Genomic DNA, 25,202 nt, shown 5'->3' with positions numbered 1-25,202 from the left:
ATTTATTTTGCGCTCATTGTTAGATCATAGCGTGGTAACATCTGTACTTTTACCTGAATAATAATCTTTAGCGCGTTGGACCGCTATTCAACTGTCTTAGAGTTTTATTAATGGTATAATTAAACACAATGCTAATTAGCGACATCTTGTGGTTTTAGAAGGTATAGGCAGGTTTTGTCTTAGAGGTTCAGGTTCTAGGCAGGTGAATCTTAAAGGTTTATAGGCAGGAATGTACTAAAGGTTTATTTACGATTCAACAGTATGTATGTGAAGGTAATTGTAAGTAGCGTCACCTTACTGTGACATTCTGGAAATGCCCAGACCTGCATCATTTGTAATCTGACATCTCGTAAGTCAGGGCCCCATTTAAGAACAAAGCTTAATACCAGCGGCATGTTTCGTTTAGTATCACTGTGATACAAATTAAACTTCCACTAGTATTTATCAATACTTCCCCTCTGGTGAGGTCCAGCGAAGTCCTCCTCATCGGCGAGGTCCTCCGCTCAGCTGCTGGCAGCCTAATGCTGTATGTCTGCGCCTGTGCATGGCACTGACACCCAGCAGGGGCCTAGCAGTACCTGGAAGGCTTCGCTGAAGGCAGAGAGGTAGCGCTGGGTCACCATCTTAGAATACTGCTGTTTGTTGAATAGAGAATGGATGACATAACCCCTTTAGCGAGCGCTAAAGGGGTTAAACTTCGTTGTTAAATGGGGCCATCAGTTTGAACACCGACTAGGTTGCTCATGGCAAGGCAATGTGAATCATTATAGCTCGAAAGGAGCATTATAGTGGGCGCCCGAGGGTTGGGACATTCCGTTTTCGAAGTTGTGCAGACAATCAACATTCCTCGATCTACGGTGTCACGTGTGTACCGGGAATACCTCATGGAAGGCATTACCACTCATCATGGACAACTAAGTGGCTGGCCACGGGTGCTTAATGATCATGACCAGCAGCGTCTGAATTGTCGATGGTAACTGACAAGCAACACTGGCTCAAATCACATCCAGATTCAATGCAGGAGGCACCAGATGCATATCCAGCAGGACAGTGCAGCGTTCTTTAGCTTCCATGGGATATGGGAGAAGAGGCTTGGGACAATTGTGACGTGGCTAATTAGACCCTGGAGGACTGGCAATATATGTCGTGGTCTGATGAGTCACAATTCCATATGTTTCAGGCTGATGGTAGGGTGTGGTGCAAACCCCATGAGGCCATGAACGCCAGTTGTCAACAAGCTCCGTGCAGGCTAGTGGTGGTTCCATAATGGTGTGGGGTATGTTCACATGGATTGAATCGATGCCGCATTGAGTTGCTGCACTTCGCTGGGCTAGAGGAGGTCCTACAAGATACTAGGCATCTATCTCATGCCTTTTGGCACTTCAGTGTATGGTTCAATTGTGGGGCAATATCAGATCACGTTGGCAGAAAACGCCTACAGTTAATTGGGCGACTGCAGCTCCCTTGGAGGCTAATGCAGAATTGAACACAAGTCCATTTAAGAAGTGAGGTTTGCATGTTTTCGCACTGCGCATGCATCGTATCCGAGCATATGCAAGTACGAGCGATGCAGAGCCCATAGGCATTACAGTCGCTCCCTCACTTGCAGCTGAGCAGGCGGAACTGGGTGTTCTCATGCAGGAATTATTCAGTGCGGGCGGCTCAGTGGGCTATGCAGAGCCGCGCTTACTCTTATATATGCATATGGGCAACAATACTAATTTAGTGCCATGAACGGAATGTGGGAAGAATTGCGGCCAATTTACTTTCAGCTCAGCGTTGGCCCCTTTGTGTGCAGCTTATCATACATGTTGTCATATGAAGGAGCTATAAATAACATTCACACAAGTATCTAAAAGTCTCAGGAGCCCATCAGAACGGTGTCTATAGATATAGGGGTCTATAGAACAAGCCTTTTGGACGGATAATTAAAATATATACCTACAGTCGCGCTTGGAAAAGTTTTGAGCAGCTCAGTATAAATGAAATCTGAATTTGTAAAGAAATGAGCGCTATTACTATATGTTGGACCTGAAAAGGAAGTAAGCCGGAGTAAGTTAATAATTTACCAACAATAAATCTGTACAGACTTGAAGGACACATACTGGTCCAATTCATCACATACTGTATACATGAGGCAATTATACATGAACTTATAAACTGCCACAAAGTGAACAATGGTGTGATATCCACGCAATGAGCATTGGTACTTGTTATAGTATATTTGTCCATATAGATTAAAACATACATTATCAGCATTGTTACCTCCTTCTAACCACTGGAAGCCTAATGCCTTTCCCATGTAATATTGAGAGCAAACCTAAAGCCTCGCCAGTTGTTAGATAACTAGCTAGCCTTTGCCTGGCGAGCCATAGGTTACCTAGTCCTATCATACTGTAAGTATCTCTTTCAGATCATATTACAGATGTGTCCTTGTCACCTAGCCTCAACACGCCATGCAGTGCGATATGCTTTGTGTGAGTAAGCCATCAGGTCCCATGCAGCTCTGCTAGCTTCCGGCATCTTTTTGTGCAGAAAATGCGTCTAAGTCCCAATGTGATGCGACTAGGACGCACCAGGAGACTGTGCTATATAATTTGATATGTGACACTTGTATATCTGTGTGTGACTAAGACTGTAAATAGCACTTGGCGTGGAAAAAAGCTCTGACCGCTACATTGCAGCACTTCGCATATCACATGAATCAACGCAGTCTCCTTGTGCTGTCTAGTCACATCACATTGCGACGCCTGAATTCAATTTGAGGCGAAAAGTCCGTATCCGCGATACTTTTTCGCAGATGACGTCATTTTCTCCTGTTTTGCTTTTACCCCGTATTCAATTTGAAAGACTTTCCGCCTAGGCGGCAAGTCAATGCAATGTAATAGGCGGAAAAGTTTCGACTGTGAATAGGAGGCGGAAAAAAGTGCAGAATTGGGGTTTTGGGGTGCAACGTTTGCGGGAACCCCCGTGCAGCCTTCAGACAGTCCCCAAAGGTAAACTGTGTCAAAAAAATGTAACAAAAGACTTAAAAACAACCCCAAAAATTAGTTTGAAAAAGGGGGCGAAAAAAAAAATTAGGGGGGGGGGGGCAAAGTTAAAAGCTAGCGAACTTGACTTTGGGGGGGTCCCCAAGTATGCCCCAAGTGTTTTTTTGAATGCCGGTGCTTGTGACAGGTGGATTTTTCACGTTTTTTTCAACTTCACTTTAGCAACTTTTAAATATGCTGGCCCCCATTTTCAAGTACTCCAAATGTGCTGGGAATAGTTATTTTATCCAAAAAAACTTGCTAAATACTATTCTTCACCACTTACAGAAAAATGCAAAACGGCACCTATTGAGCCAGTTTAAAAACCCCAAATACCTTCAGCAGGGCTATTCGGGGATACCCATAGTGATCCCCCATGTCCGTGCATCTTTTGGGGGTGTCAGGCTGATTTCCCCAAATCTGACAGTACTTTCCGCCTGTTTCAGTTTTGCCGGGTGCTGTTTTCGCCTACTTTCAAATTGAAAACGGGGATACGCAGGGACACGGGCGATACTTTTCCGCCTACAAAACAGGCGAAGTAGGCGGAAAGTCCGGGAGGCGAAAAAGTATCGCCGGACAAATCTAATTGAATACGGCTCTTAGACGCATTTTGAGCACAAAAAGCAGCAAAAAAGACACCCGGCACTAGCAGAGGCTCACACGACCAGTCGCACCAAGAGGGGCTGTATGATGCCACTGCAGCAGCACAAAACTGTATCTGGCAAGCATAAACTATTTGTATAATATCACATCATAAGCATCTAGTATTAGCAACGTGCCATCTCTGGGTATGCTTATATCTAGTCCATATGTTGCATTTATATTTATCTTTATAGGGGGCAATTCAATTAGAAACCATGGCCGCAAAGTGCCAGAGGAACAGTGGGTATGCCAGCACCTGGTGAACACCAACTTCACACATTTTCCCTCACATCCCACAGAGGTGCTCAGGGAAATGTGCGATGTTGGGTGTACTGTAATGCTTGGTGATGCTTGTGACCGCAGAAAACTGAGGGCCTGATTCAGGCTGGTTCGCACGCAGCCGGCCGATGTTTGCATTCTGTGCATGCATCGCAGTGCGCGTGCACGTACCAACCACTGCGATCGAGAATCGGACGCAGTCTCTTTACAGAGTGATTGACAGGAAGTGACCGTTTGGTGGGGGTGGTTGGGCGAACGCAGGCGTGCATAATTAAGCCCCTGCAATTGTATATGTAGCCAGAGATCTAGTTGGCGACAGGAAGTTTAGCAATTTGTGCGACAGGTCACGGTCAACCACAACTGTGCGTATGGGTTCAATGTTACCAATGTTTTTGCTGACTTGCGGGTGCATATCATGGGAAGTGGGCGGCTTTATACAGTGATGGGCGTCTTGGTATAGTGCTGCGGTTGCCGTTCGATTGCATTCATTAGCATATTTTCATAGCGTGCGGGTGCATGCAAACGCAGCCTTGCGAACCAACCTGAGTCAGGCCCTGAATGTGGGCAACCTACAGTATGCTCCATTCATTAGGCAATATGGTGATGTGTTAGATAGAAAGCAGAGGTTCACTTCGTATTTCTAATGGACCGGCAGCAAATCTTTGTCTTGAGCCTAAACCAAGGTGAAAAAGCAAGAATATGGAAACAAACAAGTCAGCAAGTGTTCAAGCGGCCATGCCACATCTGTTTTGCATTAGAGTTTCCTTCTAAAAACTTAGACATAAATTGTTCCCAGTGTTAGCAGGGGAAGAAAAAAAAGAGATTTATCACCGACACATTTGACGTATAGACTTCAGAGGAACACGCATGCCTCTCGCAAACACAACACAACACAAAACAAGAGGCAATCTGAGTTTATGGTATGGATTCCCAGCAAAGAATCTGCTTGTAGGAGCCTGGCGTGGGGGAGGGTATATGCTCCAGATTTCTGTTACTGGAATTCTTACAGCTATCCAAGTACATTTCAAATGGGATTGGTAAAATGAGAGACTCTGCCGTCCTGTTTTCCTTATTGTGCTGCTCTCATTTCCAACCCTGAAAATAGGCTTCAGAAGAAACAGCACACTATACCAAGCCATAATCTTCCTATCCAGGGCTGGGGTCAGACTACGGTAACATGGAAGCACATCAGCTCCTTCAGCAAATTAACTTGGGGTGCAGAAAGATGCTGGGTTTTAAAGGGACATAAAATAAAAAAAAAATGATTTATGAAACTTTCCTAGTAAAGGGAGTGTACTGTATTTACCCCAAATTCAGGGCACGTTTAAGGGTTCCAGATGCCCTAGGCCAGGGGTGGGGAACCTTTTTTCTGCCGAGGGCCATTTTCATATATATATAACATTATTCGTGGGCCCGGTACAGCCCCCCACGTGGGATGTCACAATCGCCAGTGATTACAGCAATGTCTGGAGCATCCCGAGGTTGCTGCGGGGAGCTGTAAGGGCAGCGGTGTGACCGTCTGAAGTGTCCTAAGGATGCTCCAGGCAGCACTGCTGCATAGAATCTGGCTGCAGGGTGACATTCTAGGCTAGCAGAAAAAAGCTCAGATGGCCAGACCAAATGATTCCTCAGGCCTTGTATGGCCCCCGGGCCTGAGGTTGCCCTTCCCTGCCCTAGGCTAATAGCCTTGTTGCACCCCCGGCAATGCTGCTAAAAACAGAGCACAGTGCGTATGATTGCTGAGATAATCGCTATACTGCACATGTGCAGGTAATGAGGGCTATACAGCTGACATGTTTGATGCTTCTGGAGTGTTAAGTAGACTTTGGCTTCTGTGGAATGTGAGGAAGACTCCAAAGATAATTGCATGCAGCTCTTCATGATACCCAGATGGGGAATCGGTATGATTTACCACCGGACCCCTGGACGGCGGTTCAAATCCCGACAGTGGCAGCCCGACAAGGATGAAAATCCTGATCGTCCCCAGGTAAGTATTCACCAACCTATTCTACCCCCTAACCCTCCCTTAGGGATGCCTAACACTAACCTCCACCCCCCAGGTGTCTAACCCTAATCCCCCCTCTCAGTGCCTAAACCTAACCCCCTTTCCTGCCACCTAGACCTAAATCTCCCGGGGGGGGGGGGGGGTTCCTAACCCTAAGTCGTCCCCTCGGGTGCCTAACCATAACCCTCCCTCCTCCTAGCCTAACCCTAACCCTCCTGGGGGGGTGCCTAACCCTAACCCCCTGTGGCTAGCTCTAATCCCCCCTCTCAGTGCATAAACCTAACCCCCTTTCCTGCCGCCTAAACCTAAATCTCCTGGGGGGGTTCCTAACCCTAAGTCGTCCCCTGGGGTGCCTAACCATAACCCTCCCTCCCCCTAGCCTAACCCTAACCTCCCGAGGGGGTGCCTAATCCTAAATCTCCCCGGGAGCCCTACACCTAACCATGTCATTTAACCCTCGCCGGGATTAAGCAGTCAGGAAGCCGGCTGTCGGGATTAGGTCCGCCGGCTTCCCGTTTGCACACCCCCAGATGACGCTGTAGCACAATGTGTGCAAAGTAAAGGTCTTAGCAGTAAGTTACATGGGCTCATCGCCACAGCCATCTGGGAGTCACTTTTAGAACTTTCCTCAACACCACCTCAGGGACAGGTAGATAACTAATAAGCTTCTTTAATTAAACGGACAGCCCCTGCTAACATGGTATTAAATAGGTCTTCATTTTATTACCTGCCTGGGAACTACATGGTGCCCCTCAAAGTCCTAGTACCCTAAGCTACAGCCTTCTCAGCCTAATGGCTGATCAGGCAGTGCCCTCGCTGTATATTTATGGATCAAAAATGACATTTTCAAGTAATCATTCTATAATTTATTATTTTTACTACTTAAAACTTATGTGTCTCTTGTACAGAGCGTGTATATTGTACCCACTGCAGGACATTCATTTACATCAAAGCCTTTAAGAAAAACATAAGAAAAATAATTGAAGTAACCAACATGTTTCCCTATACCTTTCTTTAAAGGAAATGTCTTGTGGAGGCCTAGTGTGGCAGTAATAAAAGAACGTCAGGATGTCCCTAGTTTCCGCTAGATGTTTGTCCAGCAAACGCATTTCTGGGGTTAGTAAATGTAATATGGAGATGTTTGCATCCTTATAGTTGTTTCTCTATATTCCATCACTGTTGGGAGATTACAAACATATCATTCAAATTGGGTTGTCTGCACTGCCTATGTTAGGGGGTACTAAAATTTGCAAGTTAACGATAAACCGATCAGCCATAACATTAAAACTGCCTGCCGTATATATTATGTATGTCCACCTTGTGCCGCCAAAACAGCTATGACCCATCAAGGCATGGACTCCACAAGACCTCTGAGCCTGTCCTATGGTATCTGGCACCAAGAGGTTAGCAGCAAAACCTCTAAGTCCTACAAGTTGCGAGGTGGGGCCTCCGTGGCTCTGAATTGTTCTTACAGCACATCCCAGCTTGATCAGATATTGATCTGGGGAATTTGGAGGCCAAGTCAACACCTTGATCTATTTGTCATGTTCCTCTAATCATTCCTGACCAATGTTTGCAGTGTGGCAGGGCGTATATTCTGCTGAAGAGGCCACTGCCATCAGGGAATACCGTTGCCATGAAAGGGTGTATTTGGTCTGCAGCACTGTGTAGGTAGGTGGTTTGTGTCAAAGTGACACCAAAATAAAAGCCAGGACCCAAGGTTCCCAGCAGAATATTGCCCAGAGCATCACACTGCATCCTCCAGGCTTGCCTTCTTCCCATAGTGCATCTGGTGCCATCTCTTCCCCTGGTAAACGACACACAAGCCCATGGCCATCCATATGATGAAAAAAAAACATGAAGACCAGCCCCCTTTTCTCCAATGCTCCATGGTTAAGTTCTGACGCTTGTGTGCCCATTGTAGGCGCTTTCAGTAGTGGGAGGAGTCAGCATGAGCGCTCTGGCCAGTCTGGAGCTCTGCAGCCTCATATGCAGCAAGCATTAACATTTTCATCAATTTGTGCTACAGTAGCTCTTCTGTGGGATCAGACCAGAGTGTAGAGTCAGGTCCCTTGCAAGTGCATTTTGTACCAAAACTAACAAGTTTGCGGTCCTGCTCCTTATTTTTTGTTATGACTGTAAGATTGGATACCAGAGACAGAGGCAGAGGCTGTAGTGCTTCCACTCTGCAACAGCTGACAGGCCGCAAGTCGGGCAGAGGCTATAAAGAAACTACTGTAAATAAGGATCTCACAGTTTATAACAGGTGCCATAAAAGCTGGGAAGAAAACCTACATTCAATAACAAAAGATCATTTGTCATAGACAGCTGTTATAAACACTACGGGCAGTGCTGTGCATATACAGTACTGCTGCACGTTTACCCCTTTACAGGATCATTATGAACAATGCAACACAATATAGATCACATAAGTGCCTGCTGTATACAATGTTGCTGATATAAAACTAACTGATGTTTCTCCCATATCGCTCAGTACTAGCTTGCAAGAGTGCTGTCAGTAACTCATTATACTGTACATCAGGAGTATTCACACCAATCTCCCGCCCTCACATGCAGATCGCTACCAAGCACTCCAGACTCGTTTTACACAGATGAGCTGGAAATGTGTCCAAAGCTAGAAGTCTAAGTGAGTCTGCAACTGACAAAATGAGTAAGGAGCAGACGATGCCAGCTCGACAAGACTTTGTATATACAAGACTACAGCCGGATTATATAATACACTAGCAGGCAATAGTAACAGATGGATAGAGCGTGGACTTTCCATCCGTTACTATTCCCTGCTATAAAAAAAAAAAAAGGCAGCTGGCAGTATGGGCAAATAGTAAAACAGGGAGTTAACTGCACAAATGTCTGGCGAAAGCAGAAAAAAAGTTACTTAAAAAAGAAAAAAAAAACAGAGGGTTCACTGCTGAGTGGGGAAATGTAACTGTCCCCTCCTGGCAGCATCACAATTTTAGTTTACAAGTATTCTTTACACTGTGGAGGCAGCCATTTTGTGGGAGACATCGATATTCATAGGAGGCGACTAGAGACATCACTCATGCGCGAGGCACTGAGAAAGCACTAGTAAAGTCTGCCTTCTCCGAAATTTTGGGTCACCAATAAAATGGCTGCCTGAACCTTAATTAATTAGCGTTTTCCTTTTTTTCCCTAAATTCATGGAATCTGTCCCAGCAAAATTATGCAAAGAATGAAAAATAACCAATTATCCAGTACATAATTAGCACAAAACATCTGCCAAATGCTTTTCGATCAGCAGTTAACACCAAAATAAGTGCTTCTCAAAAATAGTTTGTGCCATCAGAAACTAATTCTAGGGACTAATCTGTAGCATCTGGTTGGGCAGGAGCTGCTTCTTTCTCTAAAGTGATAGCCCTTTGTTCTATATGCTATAAGAGCAGCATGATGCCTTGTACTAGTACAGTCCTAGTTTCTCCAAATCTACATCTGTCTTTCTCCTACATACATACAAGGGGGAGAGAAAAAGGAAAACTAAGACACTGTTACGTCCTATAAAAATCAACGTAAACTCAAAACAGGGTTGTAAGAGAAGACAGATCAATGGCTGGAAATGTTTGAAGAAGCTGCATGGGTATTTACATTTCCTGCAACATTCCAGTAAATGAGTCCATCTTTAGAAACTGTGAGTAGTACTGCAGCTTAGAGAGAAAAGGCATTCCTGTGCTTTATAGGGGTGCAGTAGGCGGTTCAAATCCCAACAGTGGCAGCCCGGCAAGGGTGAAAATCCTGATCGTCCCTAAGGTAAGTATCGCTAGCCTAATTCCCCCTCCTAACCCCCCTGTGCCTAGCCCTAATCCCCCCTCTAAGTGCCTAAACCTAACCCCCCCTTCCCCGCTGCCTTAACCCAAGTCCCCCGGGGGGGTGCCTAACCCTAACCTATCCCCAGGGTTGCCTAACCCCCCCCCTTCCCCTAGCCTAACCCTAACCCTCCCGGGGGGGGGTGCCTAACCCTAACTCCCCCCAGGAGCCCTAAACCTATCCCTCCCCCAGCGCGGCTACCCATGCACGGCTTACCTTAGTTCGGAATGCCGGGCGTCGGTCTTCGACGCCTGTCATTAGTACCATGCCAGGATTAGAAAGTCTGGAAGCCGGCGGTCGGCATATGTGGAGTGAGCAATTGTACCAAGGGGGAGAAAGTAGCCAGTTCATTAAAGTATGCAGACAGCTAGCGGAAAAAGGCGCAGTAACGTCTACATTAGCGATTACCACTGAATCGGGCCCAGAGACTCTTTCCTTTTAAATTCTATCAAGATGCAGAAACTTTTTAAAGTGAATGCTGCACAGAGACACAGCTTGACATTACATCACAGGTTTCACTTAAATGGTTAGCTGTACTAAGCTCTGGAAAGTGATAAATTGGAGAGTGATAAACTATCAACCAATCAGCTCCTAAATGTCATTTTTCAAACACAGCCTGTGACATGACAGCTAGGAGTTGAGTGGCTGGCAGTTTATCACTCTCCAATTTATCACTTTCCAGGGCTTAGTACATCTCCCCGTGAGATTACCGTTTCTGAAACATTGTAATAAAAGACAAATATTATAGTCAACATTATGGACAAATATTTGTCCTTCCCTTAATTACACATCAAGCGCTAGGGCCCTGGAGCTACAGACACTAATGCAGGGCACTCTGTGTACTGGAAGACAAGATCCATTCATCCCCCGGGTTGTTTGTGGGACATGTGTTTGCAGAGTTCACGTGTTTATTGCATCATGCAAATTTTAGCAAACAAGTCTTTTCAAATCCTGTGAAGACATCTCCTCCAGCCCTGGTATCCTGGTTCATATGTTTGTCTGAACACTGCTGGCCTCCCATGTGACAACTCTCACTGATATCATCTCTGTGCCAGGCATAATTGTGAAAAACAGCTCTGGTCAATAAACCCTTTTGTATTAAATATTACTATGGTCACTGTTGCATTACTATAGTAAAGAGACAATATGCCATTTGTACGTGAATGTCAGAAAATACAGACAGAAATGAATGGGGCAATAAAACCCAGCTATACGCATTGTGCAGGGTTTAGAAATCGTACATAGTAATGCAGAAACAAGTGTAAAGGAAAGCCATTCCTCAATTAGCAGAGCCACCATCTATCTGCTCATCCTATATATCTGAGAACCTCTATCATTACAATTTATAATGGCGCTGAGTAAATAGATGAACTAAGGCAGGGATGGGGATCCTCAGGCCCGGGGGCCTTATAAGGCCCTCAAATCATTGGGTCTGGCCCCCGGAGCTTTTTTTCTGCTAGCCTCATTTGGCTAGCAGGGTGCCTAGAATGTCACACTGCAGCCAGAATCTATGCAGCAGAGCTGCCTGGAGCATCCTTAGGACACTTCAGACAGTTACACCGCTGCCCTTACAGTTCCCCGGAGCATCCTCAGGATGCTCCAGACATTGCTGTAATCACTGGCCATTGTGGCCCTGCCTCTGTGTGCTATCACACTGGGGGCGTGGCCTTCCCCAGGCCCGCAAATAATGTTATATATATATATATAAATGCCCTCGCAGAAAAAAAGGTTCCCCACCCCTGAACTAAGGGGATGAAATGTGACATGAGATTTTAGGACAGTTTATTATTTTGATCAAAACTATTAAAAAGGGAAAAATGCTTAAAGGAAAAGCCAATCTGCAGAAGCCATTTGACAAAGTTAAAGTAACAGGTGGTTTTATCTTGTTACCTATATTGCTCCTTGCTCACTGTCTATCCCCTCCGTGTCATCCGCCTGTCCTCCACTCCTCTTTGGATTGTAAGCTCACATGAGCAGGTCCCTCTTCCCTCATGTAATTTTCCTTCCCTCATTTATACCATTATCTCCTTCTCACTAACCACAGCACCAAACCTTTGTGTTTGGCGTCTCCGCTGCTCATTAGGGTATTATGGCTGCTGCAGCCATGTTTATGCACCTTGCCCATGTCCTGCAGTTCTGTCCTGTAAATTACTCTTTTCTTGTTCTGCTCATACTGTTTATGTACTGTATAAGGTGCTGCAGGCCCCGTGTGGCCCCATACAAATAAAGGATAATAATAATAATAATAATAATAATATATTATGCCTCTTTTTATTTTCCCTGTTTACAGAGGCCAGGAGAAAGTTAGTTCATTCCACTACCCTTAAGCTAAATGACTAAGCTGACTTTATACTCTATATAGACAAATATACTTTGATAAATTGGACATACACTAGTGGCCAAAAGCATCACAGCCATATTGCTTATTGAACATCTTATTCCAAAATCATTGCCATTAGTAATGAGCTGGTCCACCATTTTCTTCTATAACGATCTCTACTCTTCTGGGAAGACTTTCCACTATTTTGGAACATGGCGACATCCCCCGTCAGCCCTCCATTTAGGGCCAACAGAGGAGGTTTGTGACGACCCGCGGGAGAGCGCATCGTCAGTGACATAGCAGGTAGACACTAGACGATGTGTCCGATATGTCGGTCCGAACCGCCGAATCGGACAACATCATCCAGGTGTGTACCAAGCATAAGTGTTTCATGGTTTTGAGGTAAGGGCTTAGGGCCTGATTCAGAGCCGCTCGTAAGCGGCCGCTCGTTCGCTCCGAGCGATGTTCGCACATCTGCGCATGCGTATGGGTCGTAATGCGCATGCGCCAACCAGTCAGTGCGGTCGGAAATCGTGTGTTCGCAAAATAGCGAGTGCCTGCTAATTTGAGTGACAGGATGAGGCGTTTGTGGGTGGTAACAGGGGAAGGTGCTTGAAAACGGGGAGTGGAGATCCGAACGCAGGCGTGCCAAACGGTCAAAACGGGCGTTTCAAGGGTGTGCATAATTAACAAAGCAGCGTCAAGGACCACGTCACTTGGTTGTTTCTTAGCCTGAACTGTTCGCATGATTGCGGTAGGAAAATCCAACCACAAGCACTGCGAGCAGTTCAGACGCCTTTCGATGTACTCGATTAATCTAATAAATAGCGGAGATGACGTATGATGCTAACGGCCAGGGGGCGTCTTTACAAAATAGCGAGTGCATGTTTCGTTCGCTCGCTCAGACATAGAGGCGTCAACAGACCGCAAAGAGCGAGCGCTCAATTTAAATATCCGGACCCTTTTTCTGAACGAGCGAGTGCAAATAGCGTCCGGCTCTGAATCAGGCCCTTAGATACACCTCGCTTTGTACATAGGGGGTCATTATTATGCTGAAACAGAAAAAGGCCTACTCCAAACTGTTTAAATACAGAGAGGAAAACAGAAAAAAATCTATGCGCCTAGACACAATGTCATATAATTAAGCCTAACTGCAACCCCACACAAATAAAGAAGAAAAAAGAAGAATACCGCACTGGCAAATATTGTAATGAAGTAAAAATATATATATTTAATGACCAATATAGATATTTAAAAATATACACATGGATACCAAAAATAGGTATATGAGTAAATATAAATACAATAATCTAGATCAATAGGTATGCATATACATTGATAAGATAAATACAAAATAGGAACAACAATGATATTAAAGCATAAAAATAATGAATGGATAAGTAAATATAAATGTTATTAATAATCAGAAGTGTGCTGTAATCCAGAGAGTAAAATAGAATTCCAAAGACTAACGTAGTCAGTTGCAACAAATGTGAACAGTTGCCACAACTTTTGGATAATATTTGTAAAATGGCAACAGTCAGTTCACCGTACTAAAGCGTAGTCCTAATATCCATTGAATGTCTCAATTTGCTGGATATCGTGGAGCTTATAGAAAAATAGGCATGTGTCGTTGTACCTCAATGTGGTTATATAATTCCCCGTCGGGCACCACAGGAGTGGGTCAGTGGAATAGGCAGAAGTAGTGCCGATCAGCATGCAGATCTCAAGCCACTGGTAATAGTCCGGCAATAATGGCTCTCTGCCTGGCTCACACGTGCAGGAAGCCGCCCAGGTAGGAAGATGCTGAGCTAGCGTATATGTCCGATAAGCTAAGCAGTTCAGCACTGTGAGGTTCCATTCTGTGGGCCTGATTCAGTAAGGAACGCAACTGCGATCGAGGCTGCGAGTCTCTCTGCGATAATATGGTAATCCATTGCGATCGCTATGCCGTTGCAGCACAACATAAGGACGCCCACCTTACCTTACACACATCTGTAATGTTTAGCAAGACTGCGAAACCATCGGTAACATCGAGTACAATCGCAGTCTCACGCACACTTGCACAAGGTCAGACCTTACTCGGGAATTGCTAACCTCATCGCACGCAGTGAAAGGTCAAGCTGCGTAAGGCATCGCAGTGGATAATGTATGCACGCCCCTGCAACGGCGTTCAAACGCACTGGCACCGCTGCGTTTCGTCCCCCGTCACCTCCCTCAAACTACACTTCCTGTCAATCATTCTCCGATGGGTCTGCATAGTCACTGCAATAGCTGGTTCGCGCACTACGACGCGCATGTACGCGCAGAACGCAACAATCGGCCGTAATCGCAGTTGCGATCCTTGCTGATTCAGGCCCTGTGAGCTTGTGTGGCTTACAGCATTGCAGCTGAGCTGTTGTTCATAGAGGTTTCATACTCACAACAGCAGCATAGTTGACAAGAGCAGCTCTAGCAGGGCAGACGTTTGTCTATGAAGATTGCATGCACAAGTTACCATTGGGTGTGGCTGAAATGGCCAAACACATTAATTAAATAAGGTGTCTGCATTCTTTTGGCCATGTAGTGTACTTTACCATAGTGGCCTGTACTTCATCAGTAGTCTACCCTCCTTCTATATATATGCGGCCATAGGTTAGATGTACAGTACAGTACCTACAATATATGTAGACAACATATAAATGGACATACAGAGCTATCACTGGTAATCTCCCACAGTACATCACTGAAGGTCTATCTTCCAATCTAGCTGCACTCTATGCTCCTGAGAAAGTGTTGACTCATTTTTGTGAAAGTACCCAAAGTCCTAACGCTTTGTGTAAGAGCTGTCATAGGATTCGTACTACTGTCACTCTGCAGTGTGCTATATAAATCACTGAAACAAGGACTGCTCATAATATTGTGTTTAAGATCTTATACTTCAAATACATGACAGAAGCCTGCAACTGCTTCTAATGATCCTAGATTATTCCACAAGTTCCTGTTTTCCCACCAATGCATACCTTGTGTTTGAGGGGCCTATTCATCAAACGATAAATGGCCTGGTAATCGTTTCCGCATATTTGAGTTAGCGGGCCATGCATCATGAGGGGTCCGAGAGGACCTCCTTGGTATTCAGCAAACTCCAAATACTGAAAGTTTTCGGAGTTTGTCTGTGAGAACAAGCGCCATCTTCAGACAGCGCTTGTTCTCGAATCCCCGCTCCTTCCTATGGATGGGAAGGAGCTCCGGGGATGCGAAGAGGGATCTGAGCAGATCCCTCCTCCGCCCCCTCACTTCCTCCCCGGCGACTTTGCTGTGCATAGCCGGGACAACGGGGAGCAGGTAAGTAACGCAGCTACAGAAGTAGCTGCGATACTAACCACGGGGACAGCTGCTTTTCAGAGCATCTGACCCCTCACTGGAGCAATTCATCATTGCTCTGGTGAGAAGACAGCTGCTCCGAAAAGCAGCTTTCTCCGTGGTTAGTATCGCAGCTACTTCTGTATCTGCGTTACTTACCTGCTCCCCGTTGTCCCGGCTATGCACAGCAAAGCCGCCCGGACACCGGAATTGCTCCGGTGTCACTTTTCCCAGGCTGCGAGTTGGCTACTTAAGTATCCATCGCAGCAAGTTCAAAACTTCATCATCGGAGGCCATACGGCCTTCGATGATGAATAGGCCCCTGAGTCACCTACTTACCTGCTGCCCCAAATCTCACCCAACCTTGCGTATTCCTTGAATTCTAAAAGCATCTCATTTCCTTCCCTCCTATTATGCCAGTTACAGAATACTGCCTATACCCATCTGGTTGTCCTCCTCCCATACCCATTCTCCCCATGTTATATATTGGGTCCCTTTCAAATGTATGAGTATTAAATGCATCATCCATCTGTTGTATTCACTTCAACTACACTCCTCACTGGATTGTATAGCGCCTTTACTTTGCAGGAATACCAGACCATGTTAGTTGATGTATTTGGTATATATTTTAATAACTTGCTACTCAATTATTATACAGGTCCGACAAACTGTCCTTTACCCATATGTATTTTCTATTTATCCAACCTATTGTAGGTCTACCTGTACTGCTGAACTCTTGCATCTACCATCTATTACTTTGCACATATATGTATTGTTACTTGACTAATATTGTGCTCTGGAATAACTTTACAAGCTTACAGTGCTCTCTGCAGAGGGTACAGGCTCTGTGTCACTTTCTGTGGCAACACAGAGAAAAAAAACTGCACCCAATGAGTTAAATACAGGACTAAAAAGACCAGAAGGAGGCAAGAAAGAAATAGATTTTTGGTAAAAAAGTAACAGACGGGTATGCAAAAGTATTTAAATTCTCTCTTTTATTTAATGCGAGTGTAAAATAGTGAACCAAACTCTTGGCAATCATATTTTATATACATATTTTTGTTAGATTCAATTCAATTTAGCAGAGTGTATCTAACAATTCTGCAGGGCAGAACTGGTCATCCTCCTGAGGATGTTACTGCATGACTGTAAATGGCATCCTCAGCTTCATCTGCCAACACAGCATATTCAAATCTACGGAGCGAAAGGTTCTTAGCGATGAAGAAATGAAAAGGCAGTGATGTCAGAAGAGTGGGTATTGGGGGCGCAGTGGCAAACGCAGGATTTCTAGAGGTGGGGTTCCAAATGCTTGATTTTAGAGCAAGTTTGGCCAGTCCATGAAGAGGGCATCATTAACACTTAAACAGCTATAATATGTGTCATACAGAGTGCAGTGTATGTCATAATTCCGACATATAGAGGACCAGCAAACATAGTTAACCCATTAGATGTGGCAGTAGGGCAATTTAGCCGGAGCTGAATGTTTTTATTTCAAATGTGGGCATCATTCCAGAGCATTAGAGCAAATCTGGGAGTTTGGGGGAGCGGCAGCGGAGCCTAGCACTGCCCTGTACACATTTGTTTCCTTGTGCACTTGATATGTTATACAGTATTAATAATTATCCCTACAGATAGTCTATAGTAGTGCGCCCCTAACAGGGCACATTTTCCAGATCTGCTAGTTGGTGCAAAGGTGTAATCATTACTGGTTGTGTTAATTATTTCATAGTAAAATTGACTTATATACTGTTATAGTGGTTATGGTGTGGGAGGGGAGTTTCCAGGCAACCGGAAATCCCCCCTGCGTTTGCCTATGTTGCGGTATATATCTGAAGCGCCTACATGCCTACCTTCAGGAGAAAGACATTGTACATATGTGTGCTCATACACCTAGCCTCAATACACCATGCGGTGTGAGACACCTGGTGCGAGTGAGCCGCCAGGTCCCATGCGTCGGCTTGCGCCAAGAGTAATTTTTGTATCTTTTTTCACAGAAAAATGCGCAATAGGCGTAATCAGATGGCGTGGAAAAAAGCCTTTGGCCCTGATTTAGACCCACTCGCAAGCGGCTGTCCGCTCGCAAGTGGGTCGATGGTCTGCACTGAGCATGCGCACGACGGAGGGAGCTCCGTCGTGCGCATGCACCAGACGCGACGAGCGAAGGAAAGTCCTTCGCTCGTTGTGTCTGATCAAAGGGGGCGTGCTGTCGATGTTGATTGACAGCACGCCCCCTTTGGTGGGCGTGCCGGGGGCGTGCCTCCCTGACGGGGGCGTTCCCAAGGGAACGCCTACCGTCAGAAGCCGGCCCACTGACATCACTAGTGAAAACCTCAACCGCAGGCTCCGGCTCGCAGTTTCGATGGTCGCGATGGTCACGACCATCGCGGCCATCAAACTGCACGCTTGTATAGGCTGTGGGTGGTGACCCACAGCTATACGAGCGTCCAGGAGGACGCTCCATTTTTATGGAGGGCGGCCCTCATTGAGAGCGTGCGCTCTGCTCAGAGCGTACGGCTCTGAATGAGGGCCCTTGTGTACAGATTCATACTCAGAAGGACACAGATGTGTCACATATCAAATTAATCAGCGCAGTCTCGTGAAGTGGTTTGTTTCATCAAATTGCGACTATGGGCCGTATTCAATTTGAGGCGAAAAGTTAGTTTCCACGTGTTTTTGGCGGAAACTTTACAACGCTGACGTCATTTTCGCCTGGTTAACTTTTACCCTGTATTTAGGCCCTCATTCAGAGCCGTTCGCTATTTGCGTTCGTTCGTTCAAAAACAAGGGGTGGCTATTCAAATGATCCGTTCGCACATTGCAGTCTGTTCACACCTCTAAGTCTGAACGAGCGAGCAAAACATATACGCTCGTTTATTTGATAAAAACGCCCCCTGGCTGCTCGCACCATACGTCATGTCCGCTATTTATTAGATTAATCGAGTACATCGTACAGCGTATGAACTGCTCGCTATTCTTGTGGTTGGTTTTTTCAACCGCTATTTTGCGAGCAGTTCTGAGTTTAAAAAAACCAAGTGACGTGGTCAATGACGCTGCTGGATTAATTATGCACACCCTTAAAACGCCCGTTTTGACCTTTAAGCACGCCTGCGTTCGAATTCCACTCCCCCGTTTTCAAGCACCTTCCCCTGTTACCACCCACATACGCCTCATTCTGTCACTCAAAATAGCAGGCACTCGCTATATAGCGTACAAACGATTTTCGGCCGCACTGACTGGTTCACGCATGCGTACTAAAAACCGTACGCATGCGCAGATGTGCGAACATCGCTCGGAACGAGCGTACTGCCGCTAACGAGCGGCTCTGAATGAGGGCCTTAATTTGGAAGACTTTCCGCCTAGGCGGAAAGTCAATGCAATGTAATAGGCGGAAAAGTTTCGCCTATGAATGGGAGGCGGAAAAAAGTGCAGAATTGGGGTTTTGGGGTGCAACATTGCGGGAACCCCTGTGCAGCCTTCAGACAGCCCCCCAAAGGTTATCTGTGTAAAAAAACAAAAAAAAAAACACTTAAGGACACCCCAAAAAATGACTTTGAAAAAGGGGGCTAAAAAAAAAATGTTGGGGGACAAACTTAAAAACTAGCGAACTTGTCTCTGGGGGGGGGTCCCCAAGTATGCCCCAAGTGTTTTTTTGATTCATGTGTTTGCGACAGGTGGATTTTTCACGATTTTTTAAACTTCACTTTAACAACTTTTAAATATGCTGACCCCCATTTTCAAGTACCCCAAATTTACTGGGATGTTATTTTCTTGAAAAAGAAACTCCTAAATACTATTCTGCATCACGTATAGAAAAACGCTATTTAGCAGCTATTGAGCCTGTTTAAAAACACCAAATACCTTCAGCAAGCCAAATCGGGGGGTACCATAGCTAACCCCCATGTCAGAGCATCTTTTGGGGCGTGTCAGGCTGATCTCTCCAAATCTGACAGTACTTTCCGCCTGTTTCAGTTTCGCCGGGTCCCGTTTTCGCGTACTTCCATATTGAATACGGGGTAAAGCAGGGACAGCCGTGATACTTTTCCACCAGCAGAACAGGCGAAGTAGACGGAAAGTCCGGGCCGCGAAAAAGTATCGCGGATTGGCTCAAATTGAAAACGGGCCTGTGGCGCAGTTTCAGGCAAAAAAAAAAAGATGCTCGGCGTAAGCAGAGTGGCACAGGACCTGGGGCGGCGAGAAGGGCTGTTTGGCTTGACTGCAGCAATAGTGTATCAGGACATATCTGTGTGCTTTATAATTCACACTAGATACATTCTGCTAGAGACTGACACATCAAAAAGAAAGCCATCTGAAAGTGGAAAAAGCAACGAGCAAAAAAAATCCCCCCTGCACTACACAACCTGCTCCAGGGGATGCGATCAAGATGAAACAACAAGCGTATGGCAATGGCTCTGCTTCCAATGCATCACCTTTTACGTCAGCTTCCTTTCCTGGACTATGGACATGCTTTGCCCATATGATAGCCTGTTATTTTACACAATAAAGCACATGGGGAATTATTTACCACAATTTCCTGGCAGCCAATCTGGGCAAAAATACAGTACAGTCCTCTGGTATTGAAAGGTTAGCTTTCTATAGATCATCTGTATTACACAGATATTATATTAATGATGATGAATTATTGCTACTTTTATCCCTTTAGAGCAAGTGGGGGAGAGGAGGGGCTCAAAAAACTTAAAATTTGAAAGTAAATATTAACCAACTGAATACTTTCTATTTACCATAACAAGTAGTAGATACAGTTAAAGGTAAATGACAAATGACAAACGAGGAAAAAAATATGACACAAACTCAGTTTCTTCTGTTATGTTTCCAATGATCTGTACAAGTGGCGCTTAATGCGTTTTCTTGCTTCTGATGCAGGGCAGCACTGACTGAACTGGAGCGCGAAGATATGATCAGTACTGGAGCGCGAAGATATGATCAGTACCGGAGCGCGAAGATATGATCAGTACCGGAGCGCGAAGATATGATCAGTACCGGAGCGCGAAGATATGATCAGTACCGGAGCGCGAAGATATGATCAGTACCGGAGCGCGAAGATATGATCAGTACCGGAGCGCGAAGATATGATCAGTACCGTAGCGCGAAGATATGATCAGTACCGGAGCGCGAAGATATGATCAGTACTGGAGCGCTAAGATATGATCAGTACCGGAGCGCGAAGCTATGATCAGTACTGGAGCGCTAAACTATGATCAGTACTGGAGCGCTAAGATATGATCAGTACTGGAGCGCTAAGATATGATCAGTACTGGAGCGCGAAGATATGATCAGCACCGGAGCACGAAGATATGATCAGTACTGGAGCGCTAAGATATGATCAGTACTGGAGCGCTAAACTATGATCAGTACTGGAGCGCTAAAATATGATCAGTACTGGAGCACTAAAATATGATCAGTATCGGAGCGCTAAACTATGATCAGTAGTGGAGCACTAAGATATGATCAGTACTGGAGCGCTAAGATATGATCAGTACTGGAGTGCTAAACTATGATCAGTACTGGAGCGCTAAAATATGATCAGTACTGGAGCGCTAAAATATGATCAGTATCGGAGCGCTAAACTATGATCAGTAGTGGAGCACTAAGATATGATCAGTACTGGAGCGCTAAGATATCAGTACTGGAGCGCTAAACTATAATCAGTAGTGGAGCGCTAAAATATGTTCAGTTGCGGAGCACTAAAATATGATCAGTACTGGAGCGCTAAACAATAATCAGTACTGGAGCGCTACAATATGTTCAGTGGTGGAGCGCTAAGATATGATCAGTACTGGAGCGCTACAATATGATCAGTACTGGAGCGCTAAACTACAATCAGTACTACAGCGCGAAGATATGATCAGTACTGGAGCGCTAAAATATGATCAGTACTGGAGCACTAAGATATTATCAGTACTGGAGCACTAAACTATGATCAGTACTGGAGCACTAAAATATGTTCAGTGGCAGAGCGCTAAGATATGATCAGTACTGGAGTGCTAAAATATGATCAGTACTGGAGCACTAAAATATGTTCAGTGGCGGAGTGCTAAAATATGATCAGTACTGGAGCGCAAAGATATGATCAGTACTGGAGCGCTAACATATGATTAGTACTGGAGCTCTAACATATGATCAGTACTGGAGCGCTAACATATGATCAGTACTGGAGCGCTAAAATATGATCAGTACTGAAGCTCTAACATATGATCAGTACTGGAGTGCTAAAATATGATCAGTACTGGAGCGCTAAAATATGATCAGTACTGGAGCACTAAAATATGTTCAGTGGCGGAGTGCTAAAATATGATCAGTACTGGAGCGTGAAGATATGATCAGTACTGGAGCGCTAACATATGATTAGTACTGGAGCTCTAACATATGATCAGTACTGGAGCACTAAAATATGTTCAGTGGCGGAGTGCTAAAATATGATCAGTACTAGAGCGCTAAACTATAATCAGTACTGGAGCGCTAAAATATGTTCAGTGGCAGAGCGCTAAAATATGATCAGTACTGGAGCGCTAAACTATAATCAGTACTGGAGCGCTAAAATATGTTCAGTGGCAGAGCGCTAAAATATGATCAGTACTGGAGCGCTAACATATGATCAGTACTGGAGCGCTAACATATGATCAGTACTGGAGCGCTAACATATGATCAGTACTGGAGCGCTAAAATATGATCAGTACTGAAGCTCTAACATATGATCAGTACTGGAGTGCTAAAATATGATCAGTACTGGAGCGCTAAAATATGATCAGTACTGGAGCACTAAAATATGTTCAGTGGCGGAGTGCTAAAATATGATCAGTACTGGAGCGTGAAGATATGATCAGTACTGGAGCGCTAACATATGATTAGTACTGGAGCTCTAACATATGATCAGTACTGGAGCACTAAAATATGTTCAGTGGCGGAGTGCTAAAATATGATCAGTACTAGAGCGCTAAACTATAATCAGTACTGGAGCGCTAAAATATGTTCAGTGGCAGAGCGCTAAAATATGATCAGTACTGGAGCGCTAAACTATAATCAGTACTGGAGCGCTAAAATATGTTCAGTGGCAGAGCGCTAAAATATGATCAGTACTGGAGCGCTAACATATGATCAGTACTGGAGCGCTAACATATGATCAGTACTGGAGCACTAAACTATGATCAGTACTGGAGCGCTAACATATGATCAGTACTGGAGCGCTAACATATGATCAGTACTGGAGCGCTAACATATGATTAGTAATGGAGCGCTAACATATGATCAGTAATGGAGCGCTAACATATGATCAGTACTGGAGCACTAACATATGATCAGTACTGGGGCGCTAACATATGATCAGTAATGGAGCGCTAACATATGATCAGTGGCAGAGCGCTAAAATATGATCAGTACTGGAGCGCGAAGATATGATCAGTACTGGAGCGCTAACATATGATTAGTACTGGAGCTCTAACATATGATCAGTACTAGAGCACTAAAATATGTTCAGTGGCGGAGTGCTAAAATATGATCAGTACTAGAGCGCTAAACTATAATCAGTACTGGAGCGCTAAAATATGTTCAGTGGCAGAGCGCTAAAATATGATCAGTACTGGAGCGCTAAACTATAATCAGTACTGGAGCGCTAAAATATGTTCAGTGGCAGAGCGCTAAAATATGATCAGTACTGGAGCGCTAACATATGATCAGTACTGGAGCGCTAACATATGATCAGTACTGGAGCACTAATATGATCAGTACTGGAGCGCTAAAATATGATCAGTACTGGAGCACTAAACTATGATCAGTACTGGAGCGCTAACATATGATCAGTACTGGAGCGCTAACATATGATCAGTAATGGAGCGCTAACATATGATCAGTAATGGAGCGCTAACATATGATCAGTACTGGAGCACTAACATATGATCAGTACTGGGGCGCTAACATATGATCAGTAATGGAGCGCTAACATATGATCAGTGGCAGAGCGCTAAAATATGATCAGTACTGGAGCACTAAAATATGTTCAGTGGCAGAGCGCTAAAATATGATCAGTACTGGAGCGCTAAAGTATGTTCAGTGGCAGAGCGCTAAAATATGATCAGTACTGGAGCGTGAAGATATGATCAGTACTGGAGCGCTAAAATATGATCAGTACTGGAGCGCTAAAATATGATCAGTACTGGAGCGTGAAGATATGATCAGTACTGGAACGCTAAAATATGATCAGTACTGGAGCACTAAGATATGATCAGTACTGGAGCGCTAAAATATGATCAGTACTGGAGCACTAAGATATGATCAGTACTGGAGCGCTAAGATATGATCAGTACTGGAGCACTAAAATATGTTCAGTGGCAGAGCATTTAATTTCAAGATTCTACTTGTATTCACTATGCCAACAAATGCCACCAGGAGATACTCAGCAGATACTACTAATGGGATGTCTTTGGCTCCAACAACTTTACAGATAAGGAGCATTAATAGGCACCATAAACCTAAGTGGCTTAGAGTGAACATTTAAACTGAAGGCCTGTTGTCCATTTTACAATGAGCTACTAAAGACCGACAAGTATTCTACAAAAAAAAGAGGCTACATTCTAAGTAATTAAGGGACAGTACAAATGTGATGGGAGGCAGCAGAGCTGGATTTAAGGGCAAGCTGCTGCCTAGGGCCCCCACCCCCAAAGAGTCCCCTTCATCACCAGTGCATTCGTCCCATGGTCAGCACCCGTGGGTGCTGGCCACACTGCTGAGGTTCAGTGACGGAGTTCAAAATATTGCTGCTGACAATGCTGCAGCCTGGTCTTCTAGTAACCGCAATGCCGCTACCAATTCTCCCTTGACATAACAGCCCCTCCCCCAGGTGTCGCCAACAGCAAGAAGCTGCACAAGGGGCCTCCCTGGTAATGACCACAGTATCTGGGGCTCTTATCAGGCTGGGGCAGGGCAGGGGGCCCAAGGAGAGTGTGATCAGCAACCAGGAAGAATACCCCATCTCAATAGGATGAGCTAATACACCAATGGTGGCAAGCATGAGGGAGACACCCCAGGCGATCTGACCACCACTGAAAGTTTGCCCTGCAGTACCGACCGCTGGTCAAGCAAGACTGGACTGCCGACCCCTACACCTTCCTACCAGGATGGAGTGCATCAAGGCAGGGGCAGAACTATGGGAGACAATGGCGGCACCTGTCACCAGGCTCCAGCACTGAATATATATATACTCAATATAATTACCCCACTTAGGGCTGTAACTATGTACCCAGAGAGTACGGCAGCTTCAGTGTGACACATCCGGCGGCCCCCTCACCCACAACTCTCTGTCTCACTCCTCCATGACATGCCTATACTCTGTGTGCAACTGCAGGTGTGTCTGCATGCGAAAAATTACATTACAGTGTCAGCGGCTGTGACGGGGGGCCACCAAATTATAACTTGCCTACAGGCATCAGGGATGAACTTACGCCACTGCATCAAGGTACAAGTATCCGTGGGGGAGAAAATACCCTTCACTACTGGATTCAACAGTATCAGGTAACCTCATTACTAAAGGCAGCCTCTTGTAAGCCAAATCAAATGGAGTCCCCTGTTAAAGTAAAGCACATTATGCTTATAGAGTACTTACCTATTTTCTGTTTTAAACTCTTTACACAAGTGACATATTAAGCCATCAGTCTCTATTTTTAGTGGGCAACACATGCAACACGATACGTTATAGTGTCACAGCCGCTGACACTGTAGTGTAGCATTTCGCATG

General features: G+C 45.1%; 1 protein-coding gene across 6 annotated transcripts in view; it reads right to left on the bottom strand.

Moving 5' to 3' along the window:
• Positions 1–25,202, bottom strand: part of SH3PXD2A (SH3 and PX domains 2A) — a 378,368-nt gene that overhangs the window by 107,436 nt on the left and 245,730 nt on the right. The window contains exon 1 of one of the 6 annotated variants that reach the window (XM_088448742.1): positions 4,493–4,535. The exons of the other annotated variants lie outside the window; for them this stretch is intronic. Coding sequence (XP_088304868.1) covers positions 4,493–4,535 — 43 coding nt within the window. Of the gene's footprint in view, positions 1–4,492; positions 4,536–25,202 lie in introns of those variants that run through there. 6 annotated transcript variants of the gene reach the window in all.

The sequence above is a fragment of the Taudactylus pleione genome, unplaced genomic scaffold (assembly GCF_031769625.1).
Source record: "Taudactylus pleione unplaced genomic scaffold, aTauple2 ptg000464l, whole genome shotgun sequence".
Taxonomy (NCBI): Eukaryota; Metazoa; Chordata; class Amphibia; order Anura; family Myobatrachidae; genus Taudactylus; species Taudactylus pleione.
Note: the sequence above shows the minus strand (reverse complement) of the source record. Positions and strands in the feature narration are given on the sequence as shown.